Below are 23,721 nucleotides of genomic sequence, written 5' to 3'. Positions count from 1 at the left end.
ACCCATCCCCATCTTTCATAAATTAAATAAGAGGTGTGCAAAAGTACTTTGAAAGTTAAGTATAAAGCAGTATTAAGTGATTTTTTTCCATTTTTAAGCTGGTTTTCAGTTGAATTCTAAGAGAAAAGAAAATTCTTGGGGATATCTCTGAAATCCTAATGCATGAATGGTTTCAGAATTAGTTGTGTAGCACTGATAATACAAAGATAAATAAGGAAAAACTTCATAACCTTCATTTTCCTAGATAGTAGAATCCAGTAGAGCAAAAGAGATATGAAGATAAATGAAAAGCTCAGCAATTCATAAGTAACAACTACAAAAATATATTAATGCCACTACAATGGTTTATTTTAAAAAGTGGGCTAAGAAAAGTGTAAATGCATGCCTTCGTACTCTGAGAAGATGTAGACTCATTTTCTATGATTTTATCCAAAGAAAAACCTATGAAAGTTCTCCTGTTACAGGTCCAAGGGATTTACCAAGCTACTGGCAGAATGGGTACTGAATTTTCTAGCACCTCACTGCAAATGCATATGTTGTTGTCTTATGTCATAAAAGAGCTCAGTCCTTCTTGGCCTGTGGACAGCTATAAATTAAAAGTGTCACAATTCTGGCCATATGCCAAATTACCTATCATCCCTAAATTGTGGAAATAGTTTCTTTCCCTCTCCATCTCCCTAAAGATAACAGTAACACCAAGTAATTCCAAGCCATTTGCTACACAAGAGCTGAATAGGAGATGAATGGGGTACATGTGGAGGGTTTGAATCCTCTTCACAACCTACCTAATTATTCTGCATATACTGCAATGCATGCATGTTATCTTCATTAAACCTCAAAGTCTGAACAAACTAGGACAGAGGTTGGCATTAATAATTTGCATTGCATTAGAGGAGAGAAAGCATTGATATAGTGGCAGAATGTGGCAAGAATTTAAGAAAAAGAAACAAGAAGAATTTGATGTTCCTTGGTTAGATGCACAACCACGATCTTTTGTAGTCTGTGTTTTCTCTCTGGAATAAAACAAGAAGCATAATGTCAATTATGAGTATCTGCATCCAGTTTCTGAGCCTAGAAATGTACAACAAAATCTACAAGTATAGATATGCCCACAAAATATGTACTGGTTTGTTTTTGAATTAAATGCTTTGAAATTTGTAGTGAGAAGAGTTAAATCTATGTCAAATTTGACTCATGTAAATTGTATTAGATTACCATTGTGTGTCTTTGGCTTCTTTTAAGGATTTTTATGAAAAATATTGCCTTATTATATGTATTTGGAATTTTACAACATCAATTATGATTATTAATTTTATCAATTTATTTTGTGGACTTCACTTTGTACTTATGTTACAGAGGAGAAACTAATGAGTTGACTATCTCCTTGCTACCAGTAATAATTACATAGTAAATGAATCACAGAAAGCAGAATAAAGAAATTAAAGTAAAATTAAGAGTTAGAATTACATTATTTAGAAGTAGAGGAACTCCACTCAGAATAAGCTGCAAGGTAAAACGGATGCATACATTGATGGCTACAAACAGTAGGGAATTAAAAGGAGTTATAGACTAAGTATCAGTTTTAAATTGAGTAAACTTTCTATAACTGCCATTATAACAAAATTATGGACAAGAGAGAAGAAAGCAAAAAGAAAGCCTTTGTTATGATACTGGCCAGTCTATTTCAGGAATGCAATGCAAGGCCAAGTCAGGATCACCATGGACTCCAAGAAAGGGAGTAGACTTTAGAGACCTGGCTATTTAATTTTTATGTATATTATGAGGCATCTGTTTTGAAATTTGTCATATTCAATTAATGCTTAGTTTTAAAATTTGTATTAATTGAATAATAATCTTTTGCTATTTATCGCATTCACTCTGTCTACCTTCACATACTTCACACACTCACAGAGAGAGAGACACATGTTTGAACCTGTCTTATTTCTTTTATTTTTTGGTAAATTTTAAATTTTCATATTTTATGATGCATTAATATTAAGGTATTTTTGGAAATCTTAATTCTTTTCCCTTCTAAAATGCAATCTGAAAATATATACATTTTATAAAGCATTTCAAATCTTCATACTTTCCCCCTTTAAATTGTGATTTTGTATTGCATGATTTGTTGTATAAGTTAGAAAATATAGTATTTTTAAGTAATATTGACAGAATACATTATACTAGAAGTTCATTAATCTCATTTTTCAGAATTAATTGCATTTATAATTTTTTAAGGAAGAAGTCAAAATTTTAAAATAAAAATGAAGCCAAACATATAAATGGTTTTAACCTATGTGCAGTTCATCTTTCAATATAGCTCACCAACTAAGAACTTTTTTGGTCTAATTAAAAATAAATAGGATATTTTCTACAAATTCTTTGTTCAAAACGTACAATCTCTACCCAAATGTAATAAAACTGATCAAACTTCAGTTTCACTGAACTGAAATTCATCTGTTTTATTTTGTCCCTGAGAATATGTTACATAGTCCCACAAATAATTAAGACAGTAGAGAGCAGGTAGGCCAGAGGTGGAAAGAGAACATCTACCAATGGACAGTCACTGGACCTATGGGAGAATAGTGAAACCTTAAAGATAACTGTCATTATGATAATTCACTTTAAAATCTGTGGAAGTTCCCTTTTTGTGATATGTAAATTTGGGTTGGCTTTATAAGAGAAACTGTTACCATGGATGTACATTTTAAAAATCAAAGGTACAAAAAGTAATGGGTGTTTTCAATGCTACTGTATTCTAGATCTAGCACAGTGGTTTTCAATTCCATTTTTTTTCCACACTACACACCTCAGTATGTAATAGATGCATTTATTAGTAATAAGTAGTTCACTATGACTGTGATTCTCAAATCTGGAAAGTAGGTGATCAAGAGGATTTTAGCAGTCCTGAAGAAGATTATTTACTTTGAAGAAAAATGGAAAGGCTTAAATGTCTACTCATTAAAAACAAGTTGGATGAATGCCCATAGGAAGGAGGTAACTTCCTGTTCAAATGTGAAAATTGCTAGCATTTATAAGATTATTTTATAAATTTTCCTATGTACAGATGATTATTAGCTTTGTAAATAGCAGAATCTCTCTCATTGTGAATAGTCTACAAAACATTGATATAAGAAGTTGAAAAGATTAAAATATGCTTACTCTTAGTATTCAAACATTCTTCAGGATATGAAACAAGAATTCATTTTAGAACAAGTTATATAGATGTTCCATTACATTTTAATGCTTTACAGACATAGGTAAATTATGTTCTTCATTTAAACAAGTTAATAAAGTTTACCCAGAGTAGCCAAAAATACATTCAACCATACTTTATTCTCTTTTGTTAAAAAACATTCTGTGCCACGAGTGAACACACCAAGCCCTCACATCACTTGTCTTCCATAAAACATTATTGTCTTTTGGCGTCCTCTTGCACTAAGGGAAATAAAAAGTCACATGTGGAGAAGTTCTAAACTCTAGACAGAAATGATCCTTGGAGGGCAATTTTTATCCTCCACGGAAGTGTTGCAGACTTCTTCCATTAGCATAGTCCCAGGGAGCAAAAGGTCAGGGAACTGGGACTCCCAACCATACCTGAACACATAAGTCAACAATGGTGCACTCACAGGTGCATTAAAATACTGAGAGAGAGAAACAACAATTGCACTATTTTACCTTGGAATATACTGTACAGATAGTGACATTTTGTTTGTGGTTGTAGGGAAGAAAGGAAGGCAGTTCCCTAATTTCCCCCTCAACACCTACCATTTGGCATAGGATATGGGAGGCTGGCGAAAACGGAGGGTGCTTTGCCTCAGTTGAAACAGCTGGGAAACAGATGGAGGCTGATGTGAAATTTGCCAAAAGCTTTGTCTAAATTTCGCACCCATTTTCCACCAATGAGTAGCTTGTCGGGTGATAACAGTAGAGGTCTTGGAATCAGCAAATGATAAACTTTGGAAACTTAAAACAAAATAGGTTAAATGGTTTAAGGTCCCAAGATTATGGGATACACAAGTCCAGAAATGCATTTCCAAATGCATGTTTCCAATAAAAGTGGGAGCATTCTGGGTGAAAACTGCAATAGAATCCTATACTAGGATAAAAGTGTCCACTGGATTCATCAACACTGGTGCTACCTCATCAATGTTGACATCCCTCTTAGGTGATACTGTCAGGAAGCACATACCCACTCCTTGTCATATTAATTGCAATTTCATGACTCCTGTGATTATTGTCAACGTAAGTGTGCAAAGCTCACTTCATTTTAGTCATTGGATTTCACTTCATAAGCAATTTTGGTTCGAATTCCAGGCATTCAGTAAATTGTTTTTGGATTTAAGTGTTGAGGTATAGCCAGATTTTTGTTTAAATCCAGTCACTGAATACATAAACCTCCTGTTGTATATTTCTAGCTGTAAGGAATGCATATTTAGATCTTTTACATGGACTGTCCTTCCAAGCACTGGTCCACGTTTGGTGTGTTTGTTTGTGTGTATGTGTGGTATTTATGAAGTACTTTTGAATATTGCAAAAGTTGGAGGAGATCAGTTTCAAAGAAACAAAAATAAATTCAAGTTAATAGGCTTTTCTCAATGTGAATTTGTTCATTCATGCTTACATAAGGGAATGTGCTAACCATGAATCATTCAAATTGAATTGCTCATGAGAAAAAATATGCTGGCTTTGCCTTCAGTTTCCAGAGCTGCTTAACTGAAGGGGAAAAGAGCATTGTCTCCACATAAAGAATAATCAGCCACAGGTTTCAGGCAGAGTGGTTCCAAATTGGCAAAAGTTCTTTTTGCTCACGTGAGAACATAGATTCTTGTGAGAAGGACTTGTTATCAGAATATTCTATGCTGTGACTGACTTTCCAATCTGCCAGAACAGCCCATGGGAAAATAGTCTTTTTTTTTTTCAATCAATCATTTGGAAGACTTACCACACAACCCCAATATAGCTAAATGCTCCAACAGTGTGGATGTTGGCAAATATGTAGCTTAAAACAGGTATGTGGTGGACTGCAGTTCCACTCAGAAGCAGGTAGGTTTGCATTTGTAAGCAGATCTACCTGAGAGCTCACATTTCAGGTATTATGTGACTCACCTGGTCCTAGTGGATTCTTATAAAATGAAATCAACCTCTGTGTGACATATCACAAAATACTTTTTGCAATAGAATAAAGCCCCACCTGCTTGCTAAGGTGGGGAGCCAGTCAACACAGAGGTAAGTGACAAGCCCAGAAATGTAGTCAGTGAATGATGAAGAATTTTAGACAGTGCCAGTGCACCAGTCAGTGAAACACACTGTGATCAGGCAGAGGAAAAGGAGTGCCCAGTGTGCCAAGATGTTGATGCAAATGACTGGGGCTGCTGCAGGGCCTCCACAACTGTACATCTGGTCAGCTCAGACTCTGCTAAGAGTCAAAACAGAAGTGTTTACATTAAAGTGCCTTGTCTAGCACGTTTCCATTATGCAGGGCCCTCTCCAGTTTAGACTTCCTCCAAGCAGACAGAAAGGAAAAGAAGACTGAAAAAAAATTTGTTTTTGTACTTCTTGGCATAATTAAGCATCACTGGATGAAAAAACAAATGTAGTTTAAAAGATAATGTATAAACCATACCACATTATATTTGTCAATTAAAAATAATCAAAATGTCACTCTGTAACCTTTAGTTAAACATTTTTTTCCTGAATCACTTCTCTTGTTTGGGCTCATAGAAGAGCTATTTGTACTCCCACCTGAGAAACGTTTTGCAGCTTGTGTGTACACGCTCAAAAAATTCGAAACCAGAAATAATTTTGATGAAAGCTCTAGCATTTCCTTTATCTTGATTATGTTGATATTTCACTGAAGAAAAAGGGAACTTGATTTACTAGAGCTGAGTATGATTACTTCTTACTTGGTATATGCAGGATTTTTTTTTTTCCATTATAAACACATTCTGTTCTTCAGTGTATTAAGAATGTCTTCTAACTTACATCTCAATAATATTATAAGGATAGATTAAATTAAATGCTATATGTTAATTATGTCTTGATCCCTCAAAAAAAAGTTGGAATCAGATACTTCAAATTATGATTGTTATTTTTACCTGGCCTTATAAGATTTGATGTTGTGGATAGTTGATGCTAGATGTTGTGCAGCTTATGTTTACCATTTATACAACAAAAATGTATTTTAAAACTCTGCTCATCTTTTAAGTTACATGAACCCAATTTTATTTATGAGTTCCACATTGAACTAAATATGCTACCCAATAAAAGAAGAGCATGGCTATTGTCAAGGCCATACTTACATAGCAATAAAAAGGCCAATAAGTACACGTATACTTTTACGTATGCTCAGGCTGAAAACTCAAAGTCCTCAAATGTCAATGTTCTAACATTAAAAAAAAATTCATTATTTACTTATTCTCTCTCTCTCTCTTAAAAAACAAAAAACAACAACCCTACCAGTCTAGAATCCAAATGCTCAAATAGCCCATTTGTTAAACATTTTGTTGCTAAAATATTCACATAATAAGTTGCTACTTTTTTTTTCAGGATTCTGTATTCAATCTTATTTAGCTGTAAATATTATTTGTTAAGGCAAATTAGAGTTGTTTTCTGGCGAGTCTTTGGCTTATTTTGTTATAATAATACCATATTATGAGCAGTCAAAAATTCTTTTCATATTTTGAAAGAAGAAAATAAAATACTCCCCCAAACAGGCTATGAATTACTGGTAGATTGAAAAAAAAAACAAAACAAAACAAGAAATGTTTCTTGCTCTGTTAAGATGAGATCAATCTTACTGTCTTTGCTCTCTGTTTGCCCCTTGTTCAGCTCGATACTTGGAAGTTCCTCAATAACAATAAATGATACGATGACATGTGTTTCAGTGAATGCATTAGCAGTAATCCTCTTTTTCTTTTTTTTTTTTAATTCCAGATTCCCAGGAAGGCAATTACAAGTCAGAAGTCAACAGCAAACCCAGGAAGGAAAGGACGGCTTTTACCAAAGAGCAAATCAGAGAACTTGAAGCAGAATTTGCCCATCATAATTATTTGACCAGACTGAGGCGATATGAGATAGCCGTGAATCTAGATCTTACTGAAAGACAGGTAATGCTGGACATTGTCATCACATGAGCTTTTTAATTGCTTTGGGTCAACAATCTTTTGCCATTTTTGAAATACTTAAATCTTTGATTCTTAAATACCAATTTGGAAGACTAGTGTACTATTCCATGATGAAGGTTTTGTTCAGAAAAATGACAAAATCAAAGAAAATAAAATGTTATTTAAAAAAAAATAATGTAGTTTAGAAAGAATCCTTAATTCTGTTATGATAGCCTTCCTTATTTTTTATTTAAATATATTATTTATTTTACATAATGATGGCATATGGTAAGGGATTTTTGTATGCTTATATTTAAAAATCTTCTTATTTGGAATATAAAAGTTAGTAACCCCACGTTAGTTTCCTGTACTGCATAGGATAGCGCATGCATGTTGCAGTGACTTATTAACCCTCAAATCTCATTGTTTTAACTTTAAAATTTTTTCATTATTTGTTTATTCTTTCTAAAATCTCTACCAGTGCAGTATCCCAAATACTCACTCACAGGCCCAATCTGACTCTCTGGAGTCTCAACATGTGGTGTCCCTGGTCACCACAGGAGGTAAGGAAGAGTGGAAGTTCATGCACTGACCTCTGAATGTTTTCACCTGGAAGTGACCCATGTCACTTCCATTTACACTCTAATGTTCAAGAATAGTTAAATGATGCAGCCTTGGTAGAGAAAGCCTGGGAAATAATGGAAGGCCAGGGCACATAGATCATTGGTAATTATTTCTGTCTCATTATTCAAAATATATTTGTAATTGTACTGGTGTCACTAATTCAAAATTCTGGTACCCACTTGAAGAACACTTTTAAATTATTAATGATCTGTGGACTTCAATTAAAAAGGCATAAATAATATTTTTAATTAAATTACTCTTTGGGTTCTTTTTTGGATTTTTGTGTTTTTCTGTTCTTTTTTTGTGCTTTTTTCCTTATTTTTTTGCATCAACGCTCACAGAGTACTTCTTGTACTGATTCTGATTCGTGCTGAAAGAATCTAGCCTACTGTTGGTGAACAGTTACTCATCTTTACAAAAACATTCTTGAAAGGAAATGCAAACATCTTTAGGGACTGTGTGATTATGATTGGCACTCAGGGTTAGAATTTCATTTCCTCTTTCACTGTACATACCTCCTCCAGGGGTCCCACTGGAACCAAGGAAATAGCAATAGGGTGTGGACAAATGAATACATAGTTTATGAGAGCAAGTTATTTTATCCAATTTCTTAAATCATCTTCTTTCTGTGAATTTTCAAATTTCAGCTTTGGTAGGTTATTTCTGGATCGTGGAAATATACAGAGGGACACTTTTATGTGGTTTTATTTATTGGCAGCTTATATTTTATTAAATATTTTGACTGGTACCTAAGTTATGGAACATATTTCCTTCCGTTGAATTTCACATACAAAGTTCCTTCTATAATTGTAGAGCATTTGGCACACTGGAAAGCAGGATCCAAAATCTACATCATCAGACTCTCTTTTATTTCTACTTATTTATTTTTTAAATGGTAACAGGAAAATAAAGGGGAGGCTGGTTTACACATTAATGCCCTTCTGTAAGACAGTGAACTCCAGGAAATATAACCATGTTTTATAGAATATAAGAAGGAAATAAGAAACTAGAATTTACTTTCAATTTACAGAAACAACAAATGTGGTATGTGCTGTTAGCCAAGAGCAAAGTCAAGATTCTGTGTTTACTATTCCAAGATGTTTTATGGTTATCTTCCATCATTTGGTCACAGAACAGAAGTTTTGCTTTTGTCTAAGAATAATTTCTTTTTTAGAAGCAGTTCTATAAATCTGGCTTGAGGATTTGAAGGTATTTTGGACAGTTCTTCTTCTTAATTGACTTGACATGTTTGGGAAAGTTATAAGCAAAAATGTTATATATATATATATATATATATATATATATATATATATATATATATCCGATTTTAATCAATTTTTTACTTAAAATAATAATTTGTTAGTTAGCCTTAGTTTTATGACCAACCACCCCAAACATTAGTGGCTTCAAACAATAACCAACATTGAGTTTGCTCAGAATTCTGGGGATGAGAGTTTTGGTTGGGTTTGTCAGACTTTCACAGATCTATCATGGAGCTGCATGCAACTGTCAGTTACTAAAAGCTGTTTGGGCCCTCTGTTTGGACTGCTGGCCTCTTTTGCATATGGTTTTGTCTTCAAATAGGCTGGCCTGGTATTCTTCAGTGAGTAGTAGGACTATCCCTAGGACCACTGAGAATGAAAACTCCAACATGAGGGGCTTTTTCAGTTTCTGTTCATATCATATTTACTAAAGTTCCATTGTTTAAAGCAAATCATCTCACATTAAGTGTCCATGTAGGAGTCACTAGAAACCATTCCTGAAATAATCTAACTGGCTACCAAGAAACAAAAAGTTGAGAAAAATTAAGTTCCAAAGGATTGAAAATTTGATATTGTGCAGAAGATAATTTTTAATTTCATAAGTTTACATTTGCAGTTTTACACATTAATGTGAAAAGATGATGTACACATATGGAATCTAAACTCCTAATCAAGATTAAGTCTTTAGAGGATGTGTGGATTGATAAGAAAAAAAACCTAAATTTTAATGAAAAATAATCTGAATGAAAATCCAAGATTTGCCACTTGGAACTGTGCATTCTCAGAGAAGTGAAAATCTCCTTGAGGCACAGAATTAAAACTAAAATTTCCTGTTCTTTTCTCTACTCAGATTTATATATGTCACGATGGATATGAAAAAAAAATGTTTAACATAAACATGAAAACAGAACTATCACCCAGAGGGGAAATAACTTTGCTATGCAAGACATGTTGAATTAATTCACTTGTAATACAAATATTTGTTGAGCTGGTGCTAGAAGTAAAATTTAGTCAAAATAAGCTAGAGAAGAAAACACTAGAATGCACAGAAGAGACAACAAATTGAACAAGCAGTAACAATTAGGATGAGTGCTGAACGTCATCAAAGAGGGCTAAATGGAAAAATATTCCTTATTATGTCAAATATTAGTTTTACTAACATATTATTCCATATTTCTGTATTCATAAAGTAATTTAAATTAGAATCTTAAAGCTTTATTTTTATTTTCTGGGCTACATATTGCTGTGCTGAGCTTATCTAAAAATATATGGCGTGCTTCAACCATTAATATTGCTGTTTTAAGTATTCTATTTTTAGCAGACAAAAAATAAAAGTTGTGCATATTAATGGGGAACCATGTAATATTTGATGCATTTATTTATCATTTATCTATCTATCTATATATTTATTTATTTATCATTTATGGTGAAAACTTACAAATTTTTCTTCTAGCTTTTTGAAATGTACATTACATAACTGTAGTGTACAGTTACCATACTGTGCAACAGTACCTCAAAGTCTCTTGCTTGTATATAATTGTATCTCTAATTTTGCTGTTCTTGAACATTCAAAGGCAAATTCCTCCAAAATGCCAGGTGTTTCACCCAGTGAAATATCTTCTTTTTGTTTTTTGGAGGTTGGGCTTCTAAAGTTATAGTAATTGAATTATAAAATAAATTGTTTTAAATATATCTTCTTTAAATTGGGGTACAGCTTGTCTTACTCCATTGGGGCTACTATAATAAAATGCTATAATATATAATGTATTCCATATAATATTATATTGTATATAATAGTATTATATATTATATCATAATATGATGATTATATCAATAATATTATAAATGTTATAATTGTTATGAATATTCTAATAATTTTATATAATATAATGATATAATTATTAATGTAATATAATATTATAATTATTATAAATATTCCAATTTTAATTATAGAATTATAATAACATATGATTTTATAACAAAATAATTATATAAAGCATAATACTGGCTTACACACATTAGAAATTTTTAAAGGTCTAGAGGGTGGAAAGTCCAAGATTAAGAAAGGCACTTGCAAGTTCAGTGTCTGGTGAGGGACTGCTTCTGCATAGATGGTTCTCTTTTTATTCTAACTTCACATGGTTCATGGGGCTAGATAGCTATCTGAAGTCTCCTTTATAAGGGTGATAATCCAGTAATAAGTGATCTTCTCTGAAGATCTAATCATCCTCCAAAGACCGTGTTCCTAATGCCATCACCTTGAAAGTTAGGATGTAAACATAGGAATTTTTGTGCAACAAACATCCAGACCATAATACAGCTATTCCATTATTTTTATTTTGTTCTCATATCATAAATGCTTATCTGTGTAATCCATATCTTGGCCCCATATATTCCTTAAAGCAAGTTCATATATGATTTTCACATGTAAACTGTTTTGACAATAAATGTATATCCTTTTAGTCATTTTGCAAGATTTATTTTTCCACACCTTAAAACAATATGAAATTTAGTAAAGTAAATTAAATATACGCACCAAAAAATATTAAATCTAATTTACATTGTTCAGTGTCTCTTAGTGTTAGTAGTATTCTTTAAAATATTTTTCTTGACTGATGGAACTTTCATGTTGAAATGAAGTGACAGAAGTCATATATATATATATATATATATATATATATATATATATATATATATATACACATACATACACACACACACACACACACATACCATGTAAAGGGGAAAAAACAACACATATTAAATCATCTAAATCTATAGGAGAATGTTTCAGAGAAATAATTTTCTCCAGTATGAAAACTTACTTTATAACCTGAACTGGTTTTTAACATACTTTCATGTAAAAGTTTTATGTGATTGCCTATAAAACATGTATTCCTACAAGCTATAAATTATTTGTAGCTACCCCTGATTCATTTATATCATGATCAGTACACCTGCCACACATTTTATGATAGACCACATTTATGTCATTATAAAGATATGTAATAATGATCAGGTGTTCTTTTATAAAAGTCATATACGTTAAAACCTTACATATCATTCAAACTTGAATTTTCCAATTCCCATCTGAAGAACAGTAATAAAATCTCATGAAGGAGTCAAACTCAGATTTGTGTCTTCCATAATGCAATGTCAAGAAGTCTATAATTCTTTTTTTATAATCTATAATTCTCTTTGAACATCATTTGGCCCAAAAAGAAGGAAAAGGGAGGGTTTTCCTAATTCCATGCTAGCAAATAGGTATGAAAGAAAATTATTTTATGTTAGATGAAAAGAGAGACCCTAAGAAAACGGTTAAATGTTTAATCATACAAAACTCTTTTGTTGTTTTATGGGTTAGGAATCACTCCAGTAGTCTGTTAGTGTCTACCACGCTGTTTCCACTTGACAACATATTCTCACATAGTCTTTACAATAAATGACAAATAATCTCTAATTGTCAGGGTAATTTAGAACTTTTTGCAGAGCCAGTCAATCTAAAAGGCCTCTTCTCACAAGTATTTTTAAGTTAGACAAAAATTTTATTTTTTCTATTCAGAAAATTTTGGAGAAAGCTCCTGTTGGATTTTTAATATCTCATAGTGGAAGGAAGGAAGACAGCAGCTGCATGAGAGTACACATAGACTGGTAAAATGGACATATTCATAGAGTTAAGGCTGCCAAATATAGAAGCAGTATGAGATTCTTCTACTTTATAAAACATTCTCACAGAGCTAATCAAAGGCTCCATGTTGTAGATTTGTAAACTAGCTTAAATTACTGAAATAAACAGACTGATTCAGGATACCTATTCCAAAATCAATGGAAAAATATCACCTTGTTGGATAAGATTTCACTAGTAGAAATGAGAGACATCATATTTTGTTTGTTACCCATAAATTGTTAAATGGCCTAATGCCAAGGGTTTTCAAAATAGCCATTCATTTTTTGGATGTCTAGAGGAGATTTTTTTTGTGTGTGTGTATGCCAAGTGTCTAGTAGTTTTTCCTTTTGCTCCAACATGTTTTACATAGTCCTTCTTCTTCACAGGTTTATTTCTATACATTTATATGAATACACTGAGTCATTAATTTATTGTCTCCATGACCAGACCTATTGTTGATTCAAGTTAATCCAAGAATATCTGTGTAGTCAATGATTTAGAATATTCTTTCCTTTCTTTACAGCAGTATTTAACAGTTACCTGGAGTATTATTAAGGTGTTTTCCTTGCTTAACTCATGGTGTTCCAGATATTTAGAAAGGTTAAATCTGATTTGACTCCAACTGGAGAAATAAGCTTAGCATAAGCTGGAGGGGATAATAGTGGTGTAAGAGAAAGAGTCTTAGTTTGGGATGAGAGATATTTCTGATAATTCTGTTTTTTTTAATAACTAATATATATCAATGTTATGGATGGACCCTAAGAGCAAAACTCAAAATTACCTTTGATTCAGAAAAAAATAGGATATATGAGAGGTAACTTAAAAAAGATCAGTAATAAAGCAAAATCTACACAGAGTTAATCAATGTTTCAACCCTTTCCTAAATCCGAAATATTATGGGTAAAAGACTAAGAAATAAGCAGTTTATCCCTAGTCATTTACAAATTAAATATGCATATTGGAAATAATATGGAAAAAGAAACCTGAGTAAAATAAGATCCTAAGTTATTGAACTGCACTTGAGAATATATAATCCATTTTCTTTTAAAATGTTATTGTTTTTCTCCTTGGACAGATGATATACATACAGAAAGCCATGCACATATACATACAAATATACATACCTGCGTATACATACGCAAGAATTTATTTATATATAATATATATCTGTACATATGAACCTTTCAAATAAATAAAAAATAATCAACAATACTTTTCAAATAAAAGCTCATTTATTTGAAAAGCTCATATATACCGATATATAGTATATATGTGAATATATTCTCACATACATATACACAGGTATGTATATGTGTGTGTGTGTGTATATATATATGGCTTTCTATATGTCTGTCATTATCCAAGGAGAAAATTTGTAAATGATTAGGGATCAGTGGATTATATATTGAGAAGCTAGTGTGAATTTTATGTTGCCTTTAATTTTAACAAGATTTTTCCTATTATCTTCACAAGTATATAGAGAAGTACATGCAAATGTTCTGTGACATCTATAAAATAATAAATCCAGGTCTAAAAGAACTGGCAATTTCTGGAGACTTGGCAATAAAATACTTTCTATCAATCTTCATTCTCCATATCCCCATGACTTCTCATATAAAAACTCAGAAGTACCTTTAATTTAGAATAGATTTTGAACTTTTAATTCCTTTATCAGTTTTAATTTTTATTTTTGTAGTTGTAATTTTGTATTTTTGTATATATGCAATTATTTATTTGATTTGTGACTTTTTCCTGGCTTTCGAAATTATTGACTATTTTTGAGAATCAGTGTGTATGAATATGATAGTAATAATTGTCTTTATAAATTTGTTTAGTAATTCAAATATAGAAGAAAAGTGTCTAGTTTTGATATTTTCACTCAATTTGCTAGTCATTTACTTATGATATTCTTGGGTAAACAATATTTCACTTATACTAATTGAAATATGTATAAAAAGTAAGGTTAGGAGTAATGAAATTACACTGTTATTTGATATTAATGAAATAGGCCCTGTGAGTTGAATTTCATCAACTGTGACAGAAAGAGGAATAATTACTAGCATTTTCTATCAATCCTCTAACAATTTTTGTTCATCATGTGAATGCTACTTTAGATTCTTTTTTTTTTTTGAAAAAAGAATGAGATCCATAATATTAACATGTAATAATGTCCATATAAGACTAAAATTAATTATAGAGAATTCCATTTGTGGCCTCCCACAAAAGAGTTTCCATTCAGTATATGACTTGCCTATAGCTAATGTGTATTGTTTGCTTAAAAACATGAGAAATAGTTAAGCAAATCAGTGAGATCCTGTCTCTAAAATAAAATACCAAATAGGGTTGGGGATGTAGCTCAGTGGTGGATTGCCCCTGAGTTCAATCCCCGCACCATCCCCACCCCACCCTCCACAAAACACTCAAAATACCAAACTTTTACTATTCACTAAATTAGTGAGCCTATTCATAAGAACTATAAATAGAGAAAAAAGAGGCTTCAGAACTGAAAGTTATAGAGGCAGGAAAATGCTGTCATCGATGTTGTGCTATAATGGAGGACAATGGTGAGACGCATCACCACAATGGAGAATTCACTGGGCAGCATGAAACTTGTCCTAACTCCCCTCTCCACCCCACCGCCATAACATACCAAAAAGCACAATATATTCCAACCAAGTATACTGCTGTAGAAACAGCAGAGTCCACTAGGAGCTACAACATGCTTCTTAGAAGTAGCTGAAGGATTTCTTCTAATCAGATATAAATTTATTCAAATAGACAGGGCAGAGGCTTTCTTTCCTTAATTTCTTGTACGTAACATAAAGCATTCGTAATTCTAATTTCTCAGTTCCACTACTGACTTTGCCACTGAATTATCTGGGAGGGTCTTTCTTGTGCCTATTTAGAGTGGGTTTACTAGATAACTGCCATGAACAAATTTAATCACCGAGGATGTAATCATTAAATCTGAAAATTTTGTTTAATTATTCTTTGCATGTTTTCACATCTTAAAGATGTTAATAAATATTTGTTAGACAGTGTCTACAATATTTCAAGATAAAAATGGAAACAGTTGGAATATTAAATCTATGAATTCCAGATGTTTGGAAATAACTGGATATGTCACTGAAATTTTCAGTTTTCATCCAGATGTTTGGTGTTATGTCTATTTGTTCTTTCAAAAGGCAGACATTTATGGTATTACATAAATATGGGTTAGAGCATTATATAGGTAGAAATTTCTAAAAACCTATTTTCCTCTGGATAACAGTAAATTGTGTGATAGTACAGTTTTATATTTAATTATTGTTTTTGTGATATATTTTGAAACCTAAGAAAACAGGTATAAATTTATAAATAGGATAGTAGAGGATAGGAAAGGCAGCAGAATACAACAGACACTAGTATGGCAACATGTAAATCAGTGGATGTGTAACTGATATGATTCTGCAATCCGTATACGGGGTAAAAATGGGAGTTCATAACCCACTTGAATCAAAGTGTGAAATATGATATGTCAAGAACTATGTAATGTTTTGAACAACCAACAATAAAAAATTTAAAAAAAAGATTAAAAAAATAAAATAGGTAAACAAAAGAAAGCTGTAATATAAATGACTAAATCAGTTAAATAAAGATCTAAATCAATAGTTCACCAATGGCAATAATAATACTCCTTTACAATATTTTTGTGAGAGACAAAAATATTTTTTCTGAATTCTCTCATCATTCAAGCAAATTAACAACAGAAAAAATATTTTGGCTGCCTTTTTCTGTAAAAAAGAGTCAAGATAGGATTAAATATTTTTGTACTTAATTAAAGAGTAGTTTGATCACACAGGCATTGTAAACACTAAATAGTTTGTTGACTACAGGAGAAACGAGACATAATAAAAAAATGTTCTGGAAATTAAAGTCTGGAATTTTACACTTTAAGTATTAGCTATCATGACAATAAGCTATTATACATTTTAGTTATTTTTTGTTATGAAGATTTTGTTGAAAAATTATGTGCCCACAGAGCTATAATAGAATATAAGGTTTGGTTTATACTGCCATGATTTCATGAAAATAAAATAACATTTCTTATTACTCAGATTTGTGGATAGAGGCTTTAATTTAACCATCCTATATGACAAAACACAATTTATATTGGATCTTACATTAGATTTATGCTTGAAAAAAATAAATGTTATTAAAAATACCCTTATGTGTCTTGTAAGTTCTAGAATAGTTGTATAACAGAAGATACAATTGACTTGAAGCACAAACAAAACAATCATAGTTCACAAAATTCATGTATCATGATCAAAGATTTCAATTTTGAGTTTCAATTATATATAAAATACTTAGTTGTATATGAAATATTTGATAATAATTTCCAAGCACCTAGTGTTCTACCCTGGGTACTAGGGTAGAGAAATTCAAGCAAATTAATAACAGATTAATAACATCCTGTGAGCTCAGAAGGCTCACAGGATGCCAAGAACTTCAACAGCATGCGATTCCCAGAGAAAAGGAATCCCTTTCTATAATTATGTGGCAACAGCAGTGTGGGGCACGGAGAGGAGTGGTAGAGCTCTCTGCCATGTCGTGGAGCCCCGAGAGAATCTCCTAGCAAGATGTGCCAGTGACACCAATTACAACAGCAGCAGTTCAAGAATATTCTGTAAAATCTGGAGCTACCAATTATACATCTCAGTATATACCTAATGCCTCCTATACAACCAGCTAAGTACCTGTTATGAAGTTTCCCTTTTCTTAACAGTATGAATTCCTTAAGTGCAGGACTATGTTTTATTGATTTATGCACTCCTTCTCTGACCCCTCTCATCTTTGGTTTAACTTAGTGCCAGTTATTGGCTATTCAGTAATGCTTTTAAATGTATGAATGAATAAATAATGACTAACTCATCCAAAAGATATGAGATTATTTTCACTCTACACAATTTTATAAATTGAGATTGTTGTATGAAATGTAAATTTTAATAGAAAGCATTAGAATACTTAATTTTAAAAAAATGAAATGTAAAGTACCTGGAAATTATGCTTTTGTCCATTTTAAAATCAAGAACAAAAAAAACCTACCCTTTTTAAAAAAATTTCAGCCAATGAAGCAGGATTCATTAAGTGATACTAAATTAAAGTATAACATTTTTATCTATAAATCTAATGTGATATTATTATAAAGTCTATTTATAAATCTACTGTGCTATTATTCTAGAAGCAATATTGATTTATATTTTGGAGTACTTTTATTGCTAATACTACATTGCTAATATGGAAATGTGGGGTTTTTTTTCAAAAAAAGAAAATTTCCTTGCCTATTTTAGTTCATCTCATTATTTTATAATATATTGGATAATAAATCTGGGTGCCATGACTTCTAGAGATCTTCACCATTCCTTCCATTTCTGGAAGATGAATCTATTATGTGATTGCTGCTGTTTTTGTCCCATTACTAACTTCATAGAGTTCCAATATCCAATATATAATCTCACCCCTAAAGAAAATAGTATAAGGAATTAGAATTAAGATGTATCATCAAATGCTTTCACCTGCACATATATATCCATATATATATATATATATATATATTAACATATTTACATGTGCATATCTATGTGTGTATAAATGTATATATAAACATCTCTCTCTCTGTATATGTGTATGTGTATATATATATATATATATATATATATATATATATATATATATAATGGAAAACCATGAAATCTCTCAGTCTATTTTTGTTTTTAAAGGTACAATTCCACATGGTAGACAGAAAACACAAAGTAGACCAAGGTATTTCTAAAATCAATACCACACTCTTTCTCATTTAAACTTGCACATTTTATACTGGTATTACAGAATTACTATACTCTTTATCCTAGAAAAGGAAATAAGTGCAGAATTTAAGAGATCTATTCCTCTTATTCTGCAAAGATTATTTTGACTGACTGTTCAACTTTTGGTGACAGTGATGATGATGGCAATGACTTATGTGTTTCTTCCATCTGGAATTGTTGATGGAGAAAATCTCCCTACTGAGAATCTTGAAGGGCTCATTATTCCAGTATTACAAATATGAAAATTGAGGCAGAGAGAAGTATAATTTTCTCAAATTCACACAAAAACTCAGAAGTGAAGCCAAAAGTAGGACCCAGCTCATGTGGAACAGATCTACGGCAACATGCAATGTCAAGCTTGCAAAGGTAATTAAACTGAGTAGTATAATTACCTAAATTATAGCACAGGAAAATTCAGTGTCATATTTACAAACCTAATTATATCAAGTATGAGAATTACCTGAATGATAGTAATCATATGGATGGAGTTCACATACTTTATATGCTTTATTTAAAAAAAAAAAAAACTAAATATTTTAAAAATAGCAGTTTGAAATATAGCAGGACCCAAAGTGGGGAAAAAGCCCCAGAATCTGCAACAAAACAAGTCCCTAGGTTAGATCTTGCTAAGACATTTTCCATCTGCATAATCTTAGGCAACTCATTTAACCTTTGTCTCAACTTCCTCATCTGTAAAATAAAAATAATGCTATATTATATAGAAAAGTAGTAGAAATAATGCAACTATCAGTACAGGTATGCCACCTATATCCAAGTAGGGATAAATAAAAGGCAACTACTGAGACTTTTGGTTAGGGGTAGTAATCATATGTGAACACTCACCAACCAGTTGTTTTAGTTTTTGCGGTACTAAGGATTGAACTCAGGACCTTGCACATATCAGGCAAGTGAGTTACCACTGAGGTATACCATCAAGTCCTTCCATCAGTTAGCTTTTAATCAATATGTCTTACTGTATTTTCTTATCCATTGTTGTCAAATGGATTCATATATGTATGGGAAATACATAATGCATTCTTTCAATTATGGCCCCAAATGAGACCAACAAAAGTCCAGATTGAGAAATGTCTCAGTTCAATATTTCATCCAAATAGCACCTCTAATGGCATAGAAAGGCCTTTCAGACAGCTTCTTTGTAGTTCCCCAAGCATGTTTTAAACTGACTTAGGAATTGACACATAGATGACAAGGCAAAGAAGTACTTGGGAAGGTGGGTAAACTTTGACTAGACAAATATAGAAATTCTTTAGAGAATCAATCTTGTTGGATGAGCTTTCATGATAGAGTTCTTTCTCATCTGTTTATATCTTTATTACGTATATTGAAAAATATGAAGCACAGTTGTTGGCACATTCTGAGAGCTTGAGAAATATTACTGTGGCCTTGCAACATGATTAAATTCAATGTTGAATCATTTTTATCACTACTGTTTTATGGAGGTCTGGTATAGACCTTTGAAGCACTGTTTTTTCATCAATGCCAAAAAAAGAGATCAACGTGTCATTTTAACTCTCTTTATGTTGTTTCCTTTCCTGCTTCAAGGTGAAAGTGTGGTTCCAGAACAGGAGAATGAAGTGGAAGAGGGTAAAAGGAGGACAACAAGGAGCTGCAGCTCGAGAAAAGGAACTGGTGAACGTGAAAAAAGGAACACTTCTCCCGTCAGAGCTTTCAGGAATTGGTGCGGCAACCCTCCAGCAGACAGGGGACTCGCTAGCAAATGAAGACAGTCATGATAGTGATCACAGCTCAGAGCACGCACACTTATGATCCACATAGAGAGGACCAGCTCCATTCTCAGGAAAGAAATGTTGTGATGGCAAGCCTTACCCAAACATCGTTTACACAGAGAGGACTATGGCAGTGGTGTTTAATATTAAGTTCAGGCATTGCAAGTTTGTTTCATGATTTATAGAGAGTTTACACTAAGGGCCACTTATTGAGGATGCTTCCACAGTGAAGATGAAAAAGGTGGACTTGCTTTGAATATTGCATATATGTTTGGTCGTCATATGTATGACAGTGAGCAGGTGTGGGTTTGCTTTTGCTTGCACTGAAAAGTAAATTGCTATCAAGAACAAACTATGAGACGTTTTTATTCAAGATGCCTTCAGAGTGAAGATCTGAAGATGAACTTGCTTTGAACATTCCAAATGTACAAGGTCATTTTTGTGACAGTGGGCAGGTATTTGCTTTTGCTTGCACTGATAATTAAATTGCTATCAAGAAAAATCATGAAGTATTTTATCCTGAACAGCCACAGTGCCTGAAATCACCAAGTGGATAAAACATGTATTTTAACTCTGTATATATTACCCTTAAGTCATTTTCCTGTCTTCACTAATTTTAGCAATGCATTCATATTAGCTGCTGAAAATAGCCACTCACATTGAAAACCAGAACCAGCTTCTTGTATGTTTTATACATTTCGTCATTCAGAGACTATCAGTATATGCTTACTTGTGTTCAAGTAGAAAAAAATATGGTAGAGTCTGATAGGACATATTCCTGTACCACAGACAAAACAAATCTTATGTTGCATCTACTATCAACTGCTGCTAATACATTATTTTAAAACTTGTCTTGCTCCTCAACTCTTCCTATCTTATAGCTTGAAAAAATTTTAGGATCATAGGCAAATCAGTTACCTTGCAGAGGGAGCTTTGTATGGCAGACATTGTCTGATTTTATTTCTATACCATTTTAGTTGTTATTAATATGATTTAATGAATAAGGAAAAGTTTTCTTCTTGATTGGAAGTGGTGTTAAACATGATGAAAAACAAAATTCTGAATGTCTTCAAATTTAATTCCATAAAATATATTATTTTTTCATATGTGATGTATTCAAGCAGAACAACTTTTGTATTTTGTAAAAAAAAAAAAAGTGTTTAATAAATGATCCTTTGTAAATAATGTTGGCCTCCCTACTGTGATTTCTTAAATATTTAGAAATTTTCATTTCAATGTCTAAGAAAGACTCAAATTCATCTCTTAAGTAAACTCACATGATCAAAATTTATGTCACTTACATTTTTCATTTCTGAATATTTTTATTATGATGGGGAAAATTAATTTTGGATAATCAAAAAACATCTAAGAATAGGCATATTTAATAAGAGATTTCCCTAATTTAAGGAAATAAAATTATTTATGTGATTTTGAATTGAAAAGTAGAAGAAAAAGTGAAAATCAGCACAATGAAATAAATAGTCATATTTTAATAGCTTAATATAATAAATTTGATGTAATCTAATAGTTGTTTTTATTATTTTTTTATATATTTTTCCAGTGTTGGGGGTCAAATGCAAAACCTCATACACGCTAGGGAAGTGATCTATTAGTAAGCTACTGTCCCAGTCTGCCTGTAGTTGTTTTAAAGCCAGAATATTTAGTATTTGATATAAAATATAAACCAAATAATCTAAGGAGAATTCTCTGTCCTAATGGATATTACTGATACAAGTAAAGGATTATTAACACATTTTGTGTCATGCATGATTGCACAAGCATTGGATGCCAAAGTTCTACTTAGAACTTGATTACATTGTTTTTCATTTATTACATGTTTTAGCTAGAAGTACTTGGAAATATTGCCAATGTTACCTCCCTCCTCAATTACTTACAGATAGGAATGGAGGGAAATGATCAGTAAACATTTTAAAAACTTCATTGTTGGGCTGGGATTGTGGCTCAGTGGTAGAGCGCTCGCCTAGTGGGGCGGGACCCGGGTTCGATCCTCAGCACCACATAAAAAAAAAGGCATTGTGTTGTGTCCATCTACACCTAAAAAAAAAAAAAAAGACTTTAAAACAAAACTTCATTGTTTAGTTGATTCTATTTGTTTAGAATGATTAAACAGGTAAAAATAATTTATTTTAACTTAGTTGAAAATGATATAGAGTAATCAAGAAATAAACAATCATATAATTTGTATCACACATTCCCTTTGTGATATAAATTTTATCTCATTAGTTAGGAATATTTCTAAATTAACATTGTGGAGAGACCATTCAAACTGGCAAAAACTGTACTTTTCTATCAATCACTTAAATGAATGCAAAGTATATTTGTACTGATGACATCTATTTGGGTGGACCAACATTCTTATAGTGAAAGAGTATTTAAATTCAAAACATCTTGACAAATTGGAGAAATGGGAAGATATAAATCAAATTGAATTTAATAGGAACAAAGTAGAGGATAATTTATTTGAGCAGGAAAATAATTTCCAGAAATAATAGGAAAGAACTGCTTAATAGTAGCTAAAGAGAGAGTTAATGTTTACAGTGAAATAGAAAGATATTACAAATTATAATTTAGTATGATAAAGTAAGGAAAAGTGATTTTGAATGGATATGACATTTAGGAAATGTGAGGCATATGTAGCATACATCATACCTTCATTAGAAAATTTTAAGCCATTTTAAAATTAAATTTGACTTGGAGAACAGGAAGAGGTTTAAAGGTCACATGCCCCCACCAAAAGGATTAAAATGATCTACCATGTTAGATGCTGGACACATTAACAAGTAAATAAGCAGAGTATTATTAATAAGAACTTACCTTTTTGCAGTATTTTTGTATTCTCCTATCTTTAAATAATACGTAGGTTAGCTAGATATTCCTCATTATCTGTCTAGAATTAAAATTCCATGAAGAAAATTAAGATATTTTCATATACTATCAATCTATTTTTAGTTTTCTCTGGAAGTACCAGTGAACTAAAAAAATAAAAAATAAAATATAGCTGGGTTTGTTTTTTAATCTTCACTAGAATCCTGGCACGTGACTGTGATTGTATCTAATTAGATAAATGCTTCTTTCACATAATTCTTAGTTCTTGTTACTCTGTACGAACTCATAAAAATGTGAGAGGAGCTTTCCCCCAAAATAATATGGAATCATAGGATGATGTTTTTCAGCAGGACTCAGAGGGATGAACCTTAGAGTTTCCTCACAAGCTGATCCACATATTATTTTAAGTCTTTGTTGACATGACCTCAATTATTCTTTACTTCCCACACTTGCCTAGAGCTGTCTGCCTACATTTTCTTTTTCAGAGATCATATATAAGAGTTGAGTATGGAACTCATTTTTTTAAAATGAGTTAAATGAGTTTAAGATAATCCTAATGACAGTTTTAATAACTTGGTGACTTACTTTGCATGGAAAAAAAAAACCTGGGAATTGTTTTCT

The 23,721-nt window shown here is 31.9% G+C and overlaps 1 protein-coding gene across 1 annotated transcript in view; it reads left to right on the top strand.

The window, feature by feature from the left end:
• The window catches only part of Meox2 (mesenchyme homeobox 2), a 64,856-nt gene extending 43,427 nt beyond the window's left edge, over positions 1 to 21,429 (top strand). Inside the window, exons 2-3 of the mRNA XM_046463658.2 lie at positions 6,934 to 7,106; positions 20,069 to 21,429. Of these exons, the coding sequence (XP_046319614.1) occupies positions 6,934 to 7,106; positions 20,069 to 20,293 (398 nt within the window). The 3' untranslated portion in view covers positions 20,294 to 21,429. The remainder of the gene's footprint in view (positions 1 to 6,933; positions 7,107 to 20,068) is intronic.
• Positions 21,430 to 23,721: the final 2,292 nt, after the last annotated feature.

Source organism: Marmota monax, unplaced genomic scaffold (genome assembly GCF_021218885.2).
Source record: "Marmota monax isolate L192 unplaced genomic scaffold, Marmota_monax_Labrador192_F-V1.1 WCK01_AAM20220418_F8-fsc00057, whole genome shotgun sequence".
NCBI lineage: Eukaryota > Metazoa > Chordata > Mammalia > Rodentia > Sciuridae > Marmota > Marmota monax.
This window is presented reverse-complemented; position numbering and strand designations above follow the sequence as displayed.